The sequence below is a fragment of the Podarcis gaigeae genome (genome assembly GCF_964106915.1).
Source record: "Podarcis gaigeae genome assembly, chromosome: 17".
Lineage (NCBI taxonomy): Eukaryota > Metazoa > Chordata > Lepidosauria > Squamata > Lacertidae > Podarcis > Podarcis gaigeae.
In genome coordinates, this window is record NC_139694.1 from 37,997,298 (window position 1) to 38,014,425 (window position 17,128).

The window sequence follows — 17,128 nt, forward strand, 5'->3', positions numbered from 1 at the left end:
CATGGTATTTCTCTACAAAAGTCTCCCTTCTCTATTTAGGAGACGGCCTAAACGTGACCTCCCCTCCCCTCTCATTCCCACGGTGGTGGTACCAGACAAGAGCCAGAGCTAGACTAAGTGAATTTATTACTTTGAGACAATTGAGCAGCTGTGGGGTGGAGGGAGGTGACCCCTCATATCCCACTAGAGTTACAGACAGATTGTTAACCATAAAGCCAGCTTTGGCAGGAAGGAAGCCTCTGACACAAAACAGACCCCAGGCCTTTTTGCTCATGCCAGGGCCTAACCGCCCCCATCCAAACCTCGTTAATTATCAGGTGTGTCAACAAAAGTTTGACCTGCTTCATTAATAAGTTACAATAAGTTACAGCAGGTGGCAGCAAGTGGAAGGGGACAGAACCACCACCCTGTCCCTATGTCCAGCACACGAGAGACACATACACACACACACGCACACACAAATCTTCCCCCACTTTAGGCTAAAGTAACTAAGAGGGCATTGTGGGGACAAAATGGACACAAGACAAACAAAGAGGCCTGTGAGAACCTGAAGTGGCAAGGTGGGGGAGGGGAGGGACTGGCCAGAGGAACAGCATGTGTGGAAAGAGGCGGTTCAGAGGGGCCCTTCACGCCCCCCCCCCCCAAATCCTGTAGTGCTAGTCATTCCAGCCTCTTCTTAGCATACAGAAATGAAGATTCACACCATGATCATGATAAATATGGGAAGGAAGGAGGGCTGCGTTATATGTAGGCGGGGGGAGGAATGTCTGTCACAAGTGAAGCAAGCAAGCTAATTCACTGGGATCAGAGCTGGAAAGGGGGTGGGGAGGATTGTGAGGCACAGAAAATAACATGGGAGCTGAGAGGAGAGAGAAGGGCAAAGTGGAAGAGATGAGGAAAGTTTGAGATTAGCAGCATGAACAAAGGCCAAACTGCATGCTCCATGCAATTACATGTCTTTAAACCCCTGATGTCTGCTTCTTCTAGGAACAGATTTGTGATGGGGCAACCTGAAGTGGAAAAGTGACTAGTGTGCTTACTTCTGCCCGCTTTCAGATGTGTGTTTATCCTTACAAACATGCAGAGGGAAGGAGCTGCAGCAGAAGAGTGTGCCAAATCACCCAAGCCTGCTTTTTCCTAGAAGTTGGTAGCCAGCAGAGGTTAAATGCATGCAATTGAATACAATACAAATCCCTGTTCTGTAAGAGAATGGGTCCCCAAAGAATTTCAGCTGCACCAACTCTGATGCAACCTCAGTTGTTGGGGGGGGAGGAGGGGTCTTTTGCTTGTGAGCAGAAAGATAGGAGATGGAGTGGAAAAATAAACTAGGAATGTCTTTTCTCCCTGCGGATTAAGAGGAATGGTCACAATTAAGAGAAATCAGTCATAGCTGAATGAATATCTGGAAGAGCCAGTCTCAGATGAGGTGTGGGGTAAAGCCAGTCCCTAGTGGGAGTATGGTCCCTTGCATGGGGAAAACCCAGGGGGAGGGAGGATGGGGAGGGGAGGGGAGAGAAAGAGAAGGGGAGTAGTCACTGCTCATCCTCGCCGAAGACATCATTCTGGCGCCGTTTCATGCTCTCAAAGTCAAAGGGAGCCCCTGCCATGCGCCGGTAAATGTCTTTGATGTCGTCGCATGTTGTCTCAAAGTGGGTGGTGGCATCATATGACCGTGAGCAGAATACCTGCAGGGGAAACAGAGGCAAGAAAAACCACAGGTGCATGAGATGGGCAATGGAAGATAAAGAAGTTAGGATCTTCTTAATGCCAGCTATGGGCCATGCAGTAATCCTCTCCCTTCTCTAAACACTTCGGAACACCAAATACATTGCAGAATCTCACCTGACTTTCAGTTCCATCATCGGTAGGCTCATATATGTCACTGATGGCCACAAACCTATTAAAAAGGAAAGATGCTTATGAAAGTCTTATGGGTTTGAAATATGTTTGAGACAGGCTTCACTCCCCACATGCTGCTTTTGCCATTTCTGGTCAAACAGGCTTTGAAAGTTTTTGAAATAATAAGAGAGTAACCTGCAAACTCTGTTTACCACAGGCAAAAATAAGATTCACACACACCAGCAGCGATCCCTCTCTCAAAGCTGTTTCTCTGTTCCTTGCTACTGAGTTTCTGACTCAATCCTGCAGCTTGAAGAGCCATGAATTGACGGGCCTAGCTAGCCCAAAGTCTCTAGCCCCAAAGTCTTTGTTTCCACTGCCTCAGCATCCTTCAGCAAGCCCTCTTCTATTAATTTATCTGAGCTTTTATCAGATCCAGCATAAACCTGTTTTAAACTTTCTATGTAATCTTGCATCTCCCTGCCCCTTGTTTCCTTCTATCTCATTATAGCCTCATTTATTTTTCTTTTGTTAAACTGTTTTCTTATTCTATTCAGAGGCCTGATTGTGCCACTTCAGACTGCAAGTAGGGCTTGCATGAGGGAACATGCCCACGCATCGAAAACTAGCATGTTAGGGAGTGACTAGGCTAGAATCTTCCTGCCATCATTTAAAAAAAATGGAACAGCAGCCACTCACTCGCAGTCCAGATATTAGTGATTGCTGCATCTCTTGTCCTTGGATTTTCCTTCTTTACCCTATGTGGAAAATCTCCTAGAAATTACCATCTTTATCTTGAATGAAATGCAGCTGTGCCCAAGTATTTGAAGGCCCTTGTTATGTGTGTCCCCATTCCCTATCCTTTTAGGTTGTGAACTGTAGGCAGGAAGTTCTGTGTCCTAAAGCAGAAATTGTGTCCTACGGCAATCATATCAACATCATAATCCTAGACTAGTTCTGTTCCTCATGTTTTCCCCTGGCCCACTCACTTTTGGTCGACAGGCTCAAGAAGTTCGAGGGCTGGCTGCACTTCATTCTCAGGAGAGTCCGTCTCCACAGTAGTGCTGGCAATCGCAATGTACTTGCCCTGCGCAGCCACATTGTGGGCGGAGGAGATCAGGCAGACATAGATATCTGGGTAGGGGGGCAAAGGAAAGGGTCACAAGCCTGGTGGAAAATAGCCCAAGCGAAGCAGACCCCACCCCAACACATACACCGTACCAACATTATCTTATACAGGATGCCAGAGGGTAAATGTGTGTGTTTTCGTAATGAAGGAAAGGACGGTAGCTCAGTGGCTGCAAAGTCCCCTCCCTGAAACCCTGGAGAGTTAGCCCTACTCATTGTTGAAATCCCGAGCCCACTATGTTCACTTGCGCCATCCTAGTCCACAGAATTCTTATAAGATACAGAACTAGAAAAAATGTGAGCGTTATAATGCCCTTGGTACACGTCATATTGGGGATAGGGCAGGGGTTGGCAAACTAAGGCCCGCGGGCCGTATCCGGCCCAATTGCCATCAGGATCTGGCCCACAAACAGTTCTGCAATCGCCACTTGGATCGGCGCAATCACTATTTTTTCCCCAGGTGCCACTCTTTTGTGATTTTTTCCCCTCCCTCCCTCCCTCCCCGCAGCGGCGTCTCCTCCCTCCTCCCTCCCTCTTCCTGGCTTCTCCCCGCCCTGTGGAGGAAGGGGGCTGGGCTTTGATAGGAAGCCTCGCTGCCCGCCTGCCGGCCTCTCCCTATGGAAAGCTGGCCCAAAAAGGAGAGGCGTCACCACTGCCACTGGCTCCCAACCACAGGCAGAGTGGTGGAGGAGGTAGGCAGGAGGAGGGGAGGGGCTGGGGGAGAGAGGGGGAGAGAAAGAAGCCCCCCCTACAGCTTGTGCGCTCCCCCCCACACAGTCCAGCCCATCACTAGGTCTGGGGGACGGTGAACTGGCCCCCTCCAAAAAAAGTTTGCTGACCCCTGGGGGTGTTGCTGGACTCCCCACTCCCATCTATCCCAACTATCATGGCCAATGGTCAGGGATGATGGGCCACTGGTCCTGAAGAGCCACTGGTCCCGTCACAGCTGTATATGATACTGTGGAAGAAGCCCCCAAACATTAAATCCTGCCTCCCCTTCCCCCAACTCTACCCAGAGCCCCATATACAGCTGTACTCACCAGATTTGCGCCCCACTTGGTTCTGGGGGATGATGATTTGACAGGAGTTAGAGTCATTGGTGCCACGGATAGGGTGGCTCAGGATGCAGATGACACGCACCACCTTTCCTGCGGGGCGCACCCGATCTGGCACATAGCTGGGGTCGCAGATCAACTGCTTGCAGCGTGCCACCTGGAGTGGGGGAGTAAACATTATGTAGAGGGACACTGGTAGAGCCCAAGACTTCCTTGGATGTGACTCCATACAGTTAAAGGTTCAAAAGGCCCAAGTGTATAACTAAGAAGCTTGGCAGAAAGATGGTACATAAATTCCAAAAAATAAATAGAACAAAATGCTCCCTCCCCAAATTATGCTCCTGAAATGAAAGGAGGTGGGGGACCTTGAGAAGCCAGAACTGGATTTTTGTATGAAATGACTTTAAGATCCGTTCTGATGCTGAAAATAAATTCCAAGGTGCTCAGAGGCATCTTGTTCTATTCTAACACTACACTCACCTCTGAGGCACTGTCTTGCACTGCTAGCTCTGTTTCGTGGACCTCTGGGATTTTAGTAATCTTCCTTATGTTTTCCCATCTCTGCCCTTGCCCATATCGCTTGTCCTGGTTTGAGCCGGCAAAGTATGCAACAGAAGTGCCATGCAGCACAAGTGCTTGCTAGGTTGTGCTGCCTTAGACTGCATTGGGAGGAATCACTTGTTTGAATTTGTCCCCATATCAAAAGCAACCAGCCAAAGATAGGGCTAGAGTAGGTTCATCTCACAAGCCACATACTCAGGCAGAGAAAGGATGATGATTTCCCATTCCAATTGCTGCCAATCCACCTGGACTAACAGAATCAGCTTACAGGCAGAGAAGGTGGGGGGAAAGTGGACCCTGGATGCAGATGAACAACGGTAACTCAAGCCTCTTGAAACAGGTAGTACCTCTTTAAAAGCCAGGTACTTCACTTACGGAACACCATTGCTCCCAGGATGTAACTTGAGACATCCCCTTCCCAGCCTTTCTACCATAGAGGGGTGAAAGGTCAGCTTCCCATTCTCACCTCGCCTTCAGATTTGACCCCGATGACCTTGCCACCTTCCATGACAATCTCATCCACTGGCTTGTTGAGCATGTAGGTGCCACCATAGATGGCGCTGAGCCTGCGGACATGAGATGGGTGGGTGGTGAAGGGCACTGACCAAAACAGACCCCAAACCTAACACACACCTCATGCAGTTCAGCTACAAGGGAAGAACTACTTTGCCAAAAGATGTAAGCAATCCTTTCCCCATTACTTTCATCCCTCTGTTAATTAACAAGTCAAACACTAATATCAGAATTGCTTGTTTTCTGTGACTGTGATCAAATATAATTGAGTTTCTTTAAAATCTTTAGATTTTTAAGGTATTACCCAGTCCCTTATGCTTGTGAAAGCATGCAGATTGGATCTATGAAAAAGCGATCCAGGGGTTCAGGTTTCTGTGCTCCTCACATGCATTTGTTTCTCTCTTGGAGTAACATTCATGTTTCCTTGTACAGAATGTGAATGTGTCCATCACCCCAGAAAACCAGAGAACTCTGAAAAATCTTAGATACCAAGTTCAGAATAAAGCATACACATTTCTGCAGATTTTGCATATAACCTATTTGAATGCTCACATGTAAAAGTTCAGAGTCTCAATATCCTGGAACAGAACTGGGTGGTGGTGATGGTGGAAATAGTAACTGTGACTGGACTCAATGCCCTTTCTTCCTACTAGTCTAAGGACCAAGGCAGGAGTTGCCCCATGTACTTGGTGCCCTAGGAGATGGCATACCTGGCAAAGCCCTGGGGTAATTCACCCAGACCATAAAGTGGGTAGAGATAGGGACTCTTCCCATAGCGGGCCAGGGATTCACTGTACAGCTTGATGCGATTGATGGTCTCCAAGCAGGGCTGATCCAAGTAGCTGTGAAAAGAGAAAACAGACTGCCTCAGTCCCACCAAGAATGAACAACAGGAAGCAGAGGACAAGACAATTGGGAGTTTCCTAAGGGAAAGGTCAGGGCTGTCTTGTGGGCCTGAGGGAGCCAATGACCAGTTTCCCCTTTTTGCAGAGAAGGGGGAGAGTCCATAATTTTTCATAGGCGTTTTCCTTGGGCATCTCCCCCTGCCCACCCTGTTTCTACCAAGCCAATGTTGGACATCACTGTCTTCCCAGTCACTCTCAGCTGACAAGGAGCTACTAAAATAACCAAGGATGTGGCACAGCTACATAGCCAGGGGGCATAGAAAAAGCTGCACTCCCTGTTAGAAGGAGGGTTTAGGATCAGCTACTCACTCATCAGTGCGGTAGAGTGCCAGCGCATGACCTGTGAAGTCAATGACATCCTGGCCCAAGTCAAAACGTCGATAGACCTCGCGCATTGTGGTGCCGTGAGGATCAACCCCTTCCAATGTCTTCGAGTCGTTCTCATCAAAGTTTGCCACAAACACCAGGAACTTACGGAAGCGCCGCTTCTCAAACATGCCCATGAGATCTAAAGGAGGAAGATGGGTTGGACTAGAGACAGCACATTGGAGAGTCACACTGAATTACCAGGGCCCTGGCTCAATGGAAGAGCATGTTTTGCACTAGGAAGGTACCAAGTTGAATCCCAGGCATCTCCAGCTAAAAGGATCTCAGGTGCCAGGGTGCCACCAACAGAGTACAAGTTCAACATCTTCAAGGGAGGAGACATGGAGAGGGTCCTTCCAAACTTGAAGAGTGGTGTAAAGGTCACTCCCTGGACTCCAAAACTTTAGGTAACACTTAGAATGAATAAATTGTGGCAAAAATGTTCCTATTTAGGGCAAGCAATCCCATCTTGTACACTGCATGGCAATAAATAATGTGGGTCAAATAATTGCAAGGCACCTGTGAGCCCAAGCCCTCACCATAGCTGTCAACCTTCCCTTTTTTTGCGGGAAATTCCCTTATTCCAGCACCGTTTCCCGCTGCATCCCGCTGCTATCCCAGATTGTTAGATATCCCGTAGACTGTCCCTGGGACAGGTGAGGCTGCTGATCCCTTATTTTCAAAACTGAAAGTTGACAGCTATGGTCCTCACCCACAGAGAAGGCTGCCCAATAGAAATCCTCCTGACTTTGCACCCTTCCTTCCTCTCAGCCTCTTCTGGGGGTGGGTAGTCCTGCTGTGTCTCTACACCGGGTGTGATTTAGATCAGTCAGTCACTCCTGGTGTGGTGATGCAGCAGAATTACCTGCCCCTCAAAGGATGCATGTCCATAGCACAGGCTCCTCCGAGAGCAGGCCCTTCTCAAAGAGCAAAGTTTTTCAGGTGCAAAGACTGAACTATAGCTCCAACTTTAGGGGTTTTTTTGGGGGGCTCAGTTATTAGAAGTTTTAAAAACTCTAGAATTATCTTGCCAATGTCATTATTATGGATTCCTTTAAATTATTTTATAGTCATTTAGCACCATTCAGTACCGACTAAAGTAATCTTTCCGTCAGCACAAGTATTTCGACTTGCTAGCTGGAATGATCCCCCCTCTTCTCCCCAGATACGCTGTTCCAAGGGTTCTCTGAAGCCCAGAGGAAGGAGAACAGGGGAAGATCTGGTGCGCAAGTGCAAGTCCTTCCACACAGCTTTTGCTTGGGGGACTCATTAGTTCAATCCTGCCCAAAATGCTTTGTCTGCTTCCTTGAGATTCCATTATCTACTATATATATTGTTTGTCTGTTTGCTATGTGTTTAGCTATCTCTTATGGTATTGTAACTAAATTTTGCATGATGGTTCCTGAGATCAAGGAGCAGATTCTTGTGTGTGTTTGAATACAACTGGATGCCATTTTTCATCAAGATGGTGGACTGAAGTTTGCAAAACTACACTGATCCTTTAGTTTCTTACATTTCTAAGCAGTATTGGCAATGAGACTGCCAGTTGAATTATAAAGCAGGAAATTTATTTTAAAATAAAATTAATGCAGATTAAGTATAGATATGAAGGTAAATGCAAACACTGAGGATCTGAGTTTGTTTGTTAATGAATGTTTCACTGCACATTACTTTTTTGTACATCAGTAATATATATTTACCACAAAAGGAATACAAAGGTCCCTGTGAGCCAGACACAGTACAGTTTTGCAAGAAATAGGCTTACTGGATGCCAGAGCCTCTGTCTCGGTCGACGGCACTTTGTAGATCTTTCCTGCCTTGTAGACAAAGCTGCCCTCCACCACTTTGAAGTCTAGATAGCGTGTCACTTCCGTATACAGCAGCATTTTCACCAGCTGGCCTGCGTGGGGGAAGGAAAGCCTCATTTAGAGCCCTTCTACCTGCCACCATAGATAAGGAGTGCATTATATAGAGAGCCAGGATGAAGGTACGTGAGACCTGCCACTTTCTTGACGGTAAAGAGGTTTGGGCCTGACCAGTATTTGGACAGGCGACCTCTGAGAACCATTTGTATACCACCTTAGGTTCCATAAAGAAAGAAATCCAGGATAGAAAAGTAAAGTAAATAAAATGCACACAGTACAAAGGTTCACAGCAAATGATAGGTGAATAAGAGGGGAAATGCTTGCTAGATAAATGTGTGTAGAGCATACAGGCAGAGCTGTGAGGTGTGAGGGACAGAGCTCCATCAACTGCAGAGGGCCACTTTTGGCTGCTTGTTCTTCAGCGCCCGCCAATGATATGCAAAGTCCTGGCCCACTTCAATAAGCCAAGATGTCTCACAATACTATTATGTGAGCCTGTCCTGTGCCACTACAGACTGCCCTTCTAAAGTGATTCTTCAAGCTCATCTCACCCCTTTTTGAGTAAAACGAATGAAATCTCTGGCAAACAGACCAAGAGACAACAAGGGCATGGACTTACCATTGGCCATGAGGAATTTGGGGATAAGGTCAACATTCCAGTCCCGGCCACGCCCCATAGATTCAGGGGGGCCATCACCAATCTCAAAGCGCTTGTAGAGCTGGTGGTCGAGGAAAAACAGTACATCACACACACTCATTCAGACAGGGCACCTCAATTAGAATATACATATTAGCCTAATACAAATGTATCAGTGCAACCAAAATGCAGGAGAATCTATCTCAGCTGTATCAGTCAGAGAAGCGTCAATTCAAAAAGGAGACCAGGATACTGCAGGAAGCAGCCCATCACCCCAAACCACTTCTCCTATCTTCTAGGCTCCCTGGTGCAAGTTATCTATGAAACACTAGAACCAGCATGCAAACATTTACTTTGCCCTTTCACGCAGCTGAAAGGTAGCTGGAAAGATTCTGGGAAGTGAAAAGATGCCGAATAGGATATTTATATGCTTTTCCTGAGCGTTGTTCAGGGTGGATTTGATTTAAACCAGGCATAGGCAAACTCGGCCTTCCAGATGTTTTCAGACTACAACTCCCATCATCCCTGACCACTGGTCCTGTTAGCTAGGGATGATGGGAGTTGTAGTCCCAAAACACCAGGAGGGCCAAGTTTGCCTATACCTGATTTAAATCAAATCAATTTAAATCACAATTTAAATCACTAGTCAGTAAGACTTGCTTTAATCATTACTTTTTACAGAAAGACTCATTCTTGCTGGTACAATCTTAATACTTACAACCAGATGAATGTTTCATTTTTGGAATAATAAATTTTCAGAGTAGTTTTTACAGTTGTATCAAAAATGACCAATTTGGTTATACTATTAGAAATACATTGACAGATAATTATGAAATTATGGTGAGGTTTAAAAAGTTAACTGTTTATATTTGGACAACTTTTCTGCTGTACTTTATTGGAAGGAGAAAAGTAATCATTTCCCTAATAGCAATTTAAACATTTCTTTTAACTAAAACAGTAACATTATAGCATATGTATCCATGTTTGTTAACTGATGTGGTTAAACAATTTTTTTTTTAAAAAAAAACTTACACTGAGTTTTAGCACACATGAAAAGCTTCAAACAAATCCTTATTTGCTGATGAATAGCCTTTGGACTATAATGTAACTTAAACAGAAAACTATCTTTAGAAAGATTTTTCCTCCAAAAGCATTTTATTTTAAAAATCCAATTTAAATTTAAAAAAAATCCAATTTAAATAAAAGAAATTGATTTTTTTATATTAAAAATAAATAAATCATTGATTTTTATCCACCCTGGCATTGTTCAAAGCACTTTGCATACATTATCACAGAAAACCTTACAAGAATGGGTGAATTACACCCTTATCACAGGTAAGGGAGTGGGATCAACAGGGAATGCCTTGGCTCCAGCCAACTATTGAGTTCAGGGCTGAGGAGAGATTTTAAATGGGAGATTTCCCACCTTAGCCATCAGAGCACACTTTCTCTTAGATCTAATCCAACAGAGGTATAAACACGCCCTATGTTCCTGGTTCCTTACCTCTTCCAGGGGGGTGATTGATGAGCTCTCGCCCCCGTAGTACGGATTCCGGTCCATGTGCAGGACCTTCTTGCCGTTCACAGACATGATGCCAGAAAGGATACATTCCTAGGACAGAAGGTGAGCAGGGTTATGGATGCCCTATGGCATGATTAGTTCAAAGTATCTCCCCACAGCGGACGCGGGTGGTGCTGTGGGTTAAACCACAGAGCCTAGGGCTTGCCAATCAGAAAGTTGGTGGTTCGAATCCCCACGATGACGGGTTGAGCTCCCATTGCTCGGTCCCTGCTCCTGCCAACCTAGCAGTTCGAAAGCACATCAAAGTGCAAGTAGATAAATAGGTAGCGCTCCAGTGGGAAGGTAAACAGCGTTTCCGTGCGCTGCTCTAGTTTGCCAGAAGCGGCTTAGTCATGCTGGCCACATGACCCAGAAGCTGTACGCCGGCTCCCTTGGCCAATGAAGCGAGATGAGCGCCGCAACCCCAGGGTCGGCCACGACTGGACCTAATAGTCAGGGCTCCCTTTACTTATGTCTCCACAGCATGGTAGCTTTCACAGTGCAGGGTTGGGGAACCTGTGGCTCTCCCAATGATGTTGCACTCCAACCTCAACAGCCGTAGCCAGCACAGCCAATTGTTCCAACCACACCAGGACCAACGAGGACAAGCAACCAGATTTTAATTCTTTATTAGTGAAGCAGTAGGTTACATCAGCAAGAGATATCCAGGAACACTCCCCGCTAACTAGATGTTTAGGCAACCTACGACTGCAGTCCTATGCTCTGTCTCAGATAGATAGCTCTTTCTTGAGGAGGGGGGATTCCAGGGGATTTCGAAGCCATGACCCCTTCTGGGAGCTTTGCAGGCTCTCTAGGTTCCAGGACCTCCTTTGGCTGTTCTCTTGTCTCCTCCTCCTTTCCCCCTTGCTCTGGCTGCCCAGTCTCCCTCTCCTGACCCCCTTCTTTCTCTTCTGCTGGCAGCTGCCTCACAGGTGCTACAGAACCCCACAACCCACTAGTCCCTTCCCCTGGAGCCTCCTCCTCCCATTCTGTCTCGTCTGCCTGCACATCCCCCCACTCCTACCCACCACTGCCACCACTGCCCTATGCGGCCTAGGACCCACATACCAATGGGACTGCCTCTCCTGGTATGCCCTGCAGAAAACCTTAAGGTCCACAAATGACAACATTTTGGAGGTCTCAGGTCACAAGGTGGTTAGACTGGTCTCAACTAGGGCCAGGGCCTTTTCAGTACTGGCCCTGACGTGGTGGAACGCTCTGTCACAAGAGACTAGGGCCCTGCAGGACTTGACATCTTTCCGCAGGGCCTGCAAGACACAGCTGTTCCGCCTGGCCTTTGGTTTGGACTCAGTCTGACCCTTATGTTGCCCTCCCCTTATGGTCTTGATCTATTGGCTACTTTTAAAATGAGACTGCATTTTAAATATACCCCGCCCCCCCCCATTATGTTTTTACTGTGATTTTATTGGTGTTAGCCACCCTGAACCCGGCTTTGGCTGGGGAGGGCGGGGTATAAATACAATTTATTATTATTATTATTATTATTATTATTATTATTATTATTAATGCTCAGAGATGTTGGGAGATGTTGTCCCAGAACACAAGGAGGATCACAGATTTCTCCACCCATTTTACATAGAGTCCTGGCATATCAAAATCAACACAAAAAGGAGGATAAGAAGTACACATGTGTATGTGAAGAAGGGGAATAAGCCTGGGGTTGTTATTTTCCCATGCCATGCCACTGCGTGCTCCAAACCAGTATACAGGGGTGCTCAGTTACGAACAGTGGAGCTGGCACCAGGCAGAAACTGGTCTCAAGGAAGTTTGGGGCAATGACAAGGGTTTCTGCACAAACAGAATCCACAGCAAGACGTGTACTGGGATTTTAGGGGTAGACAGCTACGGTGCAACTTACAAGGACCTAGGAGCCAAAGCTAAGGTCTGTAGAATGCTCTTGTTGGTTTCACCTCAGTAGCTTACAGCTATAATAAATACTCAAGGCAAAGTCTAAAGTCTAGCTGCTGTTGGGCGGGTAGATTTATGGATGGGTGAGTGAGAAAAGGAAGCTCAAAAGGGAGATTATCTACTCTCCCTGGCTGGATTCCACACCACCGCGGTAACACGTGGATACCTGAAATCACCAACTCCTTTGTGAAGCACATAGCAACATGCAAATTCCTATATAATCCATCCCACACACATAATTTCAACCAATTAAAGTTATTTGTTTTCAGTTTTCAGAGTGGCAGGATATTTGGCCACATGAAGGTGGCAATCACGCTGCTCCTGCAATGCAGGTGGTAGACAATCTGTGGCCTAATTTCATGCAGTAACTGGTCCCTCCCCCAACAGCCTACTGGGAGGGGGCGGGGAGAGAAAGAGAGGGGGTGGGGTGGCAGAGAGAGAAACACTGTAATGCAAGCACAAGCCTTATCATTTCAGCTCCGTGAAAGTTCCCAAAGCAATTGCATAATGTATTATTAGTGATGTCACAGGCACTATTCAATAGGCTCCTGGGACATTCATGCAACTCCATTCCACAATCATGCCTACTAGCTGTAGAAGAAATTACATTTCATTATAAGAATGAAATTGGTCTTTGAGTACAAGGGAAATACAGTAGTGGATGATCCCTAAAACAGAAATGCTTCCATAAGTAGGATAGCTGGATACCACTCCATGGATGAATACTAACTGCATGTTTGCTGTATCCTGAACTGGTCCTTTGAAACGGTGCGTCTATACTACAGACTTAAAACTGGCTGAACAGTTATTTCCTCCCCTTCAGAAAACCATGGTTCTATCAGGAGGACCAAAGACTAACAAAGAATACTTTAGGAAACACTCTCACTTAAGCTACAGCTCCATGGCAGTAAAAATAAGTTTGTGTGAATTTGCTGTTAATGAATTACAAGTGGTGAAAGAGAGAGCAGCTTGCTTGCTTGCTACACGAGGATGAAGGGCTTCTCATGGGATATGAATTCGGATTCATCTAAGTACAAGCCTGGTTTGTGAGGCTCAGGTGGGAAGAGGAGCGGAAAACATTTTTCTCCTTAACAGATTCTGTCTTAATTGCTGCTCCATAACACGAGATAGGCTAGTTCCATAGTGAAGGGTCAGAGTTTAATGGAAGAACATGTCTTTTGCATACAAGAGGTTCCGGATTCAATCCCTGGCATCTCCACTTAAGAGCTAGAAACTAGAACTAGACAATTAGTAAGCTAGACAATCCAATCGCCAGACCCATTATAGGGCTGTTTTCTATGTTCCAGAAACATGGGAAATTCAGTTTAGCCCCCTACCAGACAGGGCTGAATGCAGAAGATTGAGAAAAAGCTGTGTGTGTGATGAATCAGAAAACATCATCCTTCTAAATTATAATTTGGGGGGGGGGGGAAGGAGCATGAACAGGGCAGAGTAGACAGTGCTCTCCACACTAAGGCCAGGAAACCACATGAAAAAGAAGGGAGGGAGCTTGGAAAGATGCCAAACTGAGAGCTGCATCCCTTTGAAGTTCCTGGGGAAAGGAGAGATAGAACAGAAGTTAAGTTCTGCAGAGCGCAATTAATCTGTAGAAAAACATATGAATTACACAAAAAGAGGTGTCCAGCCACTTGTTGAGGGCAGGAAGAGGTGCCTAAATTGGTTTCCAGAACAGGAAATCCCATCTTGCATTAATGTGTAAAGAGGGACAAGTCAGTATTGGGGTGGTGATGGTTAACGTTCCCCTGACAGGAGTAGGAGCAGGGAGGAAGGTTTTTTTAACTCTGGGGGGAGGGAGAAGTTAATTCAGTTCTACTGAAAACCATAGATGGCCCAAAGCCAAGCTGATACAGTAAGAAGACACAGGGCTGCTAAGGAGCCTTGAAAGAAAAAAGACCAGGAAAGAAGCCTTAACATCGTGGAGACTGCAAGGGTCAAACAGTATGTGCTTCCTAGACTGCAAAGAATTGCAAGGGGAGATGCAGACTAGGCACCTAAGAAGGAGAAGCATTTACTTTACTGGAGCAGATTTCTTTTTTTTATAAATAAGCGTAAAAGTTCAGAATGGGGAAAACACTGGCAAGGGGCTGAATTAATGAGAAAAACCAGGAAACTGCATACAGTACATGCAAGGTTTACCTCTGCACTTCAACTACATCTGCAGTAGGTACAGGGGCGCTCAGGACCAGGCGGAGAACACCCTGCGCTTCAGACCCTTCAACCTTGGGTGCTGAAGGGGCAGCCAGTTCACACTGGGACTGCAGGATTTGGAAGTATAGTTAAAGGGCTGCAATGGAAGAGCTTGAAGGGATGCTGCTGAAGGGTTGGGGGGGGCATAAGGAGCATGGGAACTGCAGCAGCGCCCCTTCCTCCCCCTATTGAGATGTAAAAGAGGGCAGGGTTGCTAACCGACCAGAAAACACACATAACTGGCCTGCCCCTCGAAGACCCTGTAGCTCGATCTCCACAAGGCGCACTAAATACGGTTTTCCTGCATTGTCACAGGGCGCTGCTAGATGCACAGCAGCCGCAGGCAGCTGATGGCTTGGCAACCCCCGAAAGAAGGAGGGGCGCTGGGTGGGAGAAAGGGCCGGGAAAGGGCGCGGGCAAATGGGCGCCCATCGCCTTCAGAGGGCGTTGCATCCGAAGAGTTGCAAGCGGGGGCTCAAAGGCGCCTGCCGTCCAAGGCGGAGGGGAAACGGAGCGGGGCAAACGAGGCGGGCGCACCTCTGGGAGCAGCAGCTGCTAATCCGGGGGACAGGTGCAATAATGGTCTGGAATACGGAGGGGACGAGCAGGCGGCAGCACGGAAGCATAGGGAAAAGGTGCGGAGGGGGTCGGCTGCTTCTGCTTCTGGAGCTGCTTTGCTGCAGCGAGAAAGGCCTCGTGGGCTGCGGGGAATTGCAAACCCCGCCCGGAGATGGCAGGGATGCTGCTGCTGCTGCTGCTGCTGCTGCTGGCGAGGGATGCAGGAGGCTGCAGCGGGAGAGCACGGGATGCACGAGCAGCGAGGCGGGGCAGGCAGGGGTGCAAAGCCGAGGGCGGGCGGGCGGGGTGTACACTCACGGTCAGGCCGGTGCCCAGCACGATCACGTCGTAGGCCTCGTCCATGGTGCCGGGTGCGGAGCCGCCGCCGCCCCCCCGCCCCGAGCGGAGCCAAGATGGGGCCGCAGCACGGGCAGCCCGGAGGAGGATCCCTCCGCCGCAAACGAGTCCCGGCAGAGGGATCCCTCCGCTCCCGGGACCCGCCCCGCCGAGGTCCTTCTCCAGAAGCGCTATGTCGGGAACGGGGGGTGGGCGAGAGATGCGCGAGCATCGCTCCTTCCTCAGTCCAGATGGTGCCTCCGCGAGAGAGAGGAGGCACGCAACAAAACGAGTTCCGGCTCTGCTGCTGCTGCTCTTTCTTTTTGTGTCATTGCGGGGGGGGGGAGGAAGAAGCTCGCAAACCCAGCGACCCCCCCATCTCTCGTCCCCATGGCAACCGTGACAGCACCGTCGGTTCTCGCGTCCGCCTCAGATAAACAAAAGCCGTCTTGCTGAGAGGAAAACTCCCTCAGTCAGTGGAGTTTTATCTGTCGCGGCGGGAAAAGTCATCCTCCTCGCCCCCCCCCGCCCTGAAACGTCCCCAGAGGAAGGAAATCCCTTCGAAACTTATTCTCGGGGCTTGGAGGGGCTACTCCCGCTAAGGCAAATAGTTCTGTGCCTCATGAAACCTCTTGGTCAGGGTGGGCGCCCATTGCTGAGGGGGATGAAGGTGCCAACTTGAATAAAATATGGGGGGGGGGGCAGGTAGGCCCCGTCCATTGGATCACATGTCGCAATGCACGCACACTATTTGAATGGCAATGCTCATCAACTTGGGGAGGGATAAAAGGCCCCCTCAAATATTTTATTGGGGGGCCGGGGTCGACGCCCCCACGACCCTAGGAGTTGACTCCTATGCGTCCAAGTGTTGCGTGCTATTTCAGTGTCTTCTCGCTGCTATCCTTTATGGATCTGGGTCTGCGACGGGGAAATCCTGTCGTTAAAACGGGCCCAGCTGCTCTACTTTCCTGGTTTTGACGGTCCGCTAAACCGCCCCCCCCCCATGAGGTGTGCAGTGGAGAATAGAGATCTTGTTACTTTTCCACGGTATTGTTAACAAAGGAATTTAGGGCAGGGTAGTTAGGATTGTCTCACAGCTTTGCAAAAGTGAGGCAAGTTATATTGTCATAATTCTTCCTTCCGAATCAACACAAACAGAAAGGGACAACAGGCGAATTCTTCTTGGCATTCAATCATTTTCCTAGCCAGGTCCACCTTCAAATAAGCATCCTGGGGGCTCCAGCACTCTACTCCCTGCCAATAGAGGCTATCACAGGTATTAGAAAAGTGGACTTTCCTTGTAGCTCACCATGCCGTTTATTATACTGTGGAATCTTTCATTTGGAAAATGGTAAGGTACACAGACCACTTACATACCCAAAATATATTTAGGGTTACAATGATTCATAAGAGTCCACTCTTCTTATGTCAATGTTGGCATTGCTTGTAAAACTGATATAGGGTTGCATTTAAATAATACACAGCACTCCACTTTATATCATGAGTAAACTTTATCCTTTCTATGCTGGGTAAGGAAGCTAAGCTTTTCCTACCTTCTGTAAAAGCCCACAGCCATACCTAAACTGAAGGAGAATGCCTTGTTAGTCTAGTTCTTTACATTTATTGATACCAGTTGGGTATCATGACGATGCAAGTTTAGAGGCACC

At 47.6% G+C, this 17,128-nt stretch overlaps 1 protein-coding gene across 1 annotated transcript; it reads right to left on the bottom strand.

The window, feature by feature from the left end:
- Positions 1-109: 109 nt before the first annotated feature.
- Positions 110-15,700, bottom strand: GDI1 (GDP dissociation inhibitor 1). The gene is made up of 11 exons (XM_083719364.1): positions 15,444-15,700; positions 10,374-10,481; positions 8,852-8,951; positions 8,133-8,267; positions 6,311-6,509; positions 5,807-5,938; positions 5,050-5,149; positions 4,008-4,179; positions 2,829-2,973; positions 1,843-1,897; positions 110-1,685 (listed from the first exon to the last, which is right to left on the bottom strand). Exons 1-11 carry the CDS (start codon positions 15,486-15,488, stop codon positions 1,533-1,535), a joined length of 1,344 nt encoding a protein of 447 aa, XP_083575490.1. The 5' UTR covers positions 15,489-15,700; the 3' UTR covers positions 110-1,532.
- Positions 15,701-17,128: the final 1,428 nt, after the last annotated feature.

Excerpts from the sequence above, each read along its gene's own strand:
- GDI1 (XM_083719364.1), bottom strand. The coding sequence starts at position 15,488 with ATGGACGAGGCCTACGACGTGATCGTGCTGGGCACCGGCCTGACC. Across the intron at positions 8,268-8,851 it reads CAAATTCCTCATGGCCAATG|GCCAGCTGGTGAAAATGCTG; the intron begins GTAAGTCCATGC and ends TCCCCCACGCAG. Across the intron at positions 4,180-5,049 it reads GGGTCAAATCTGAAGGCGAG|GTGGCACGCTGCAAGCAGTT; the intron begins GTGAGAATGGGA and ends CCCCCACTCCAG.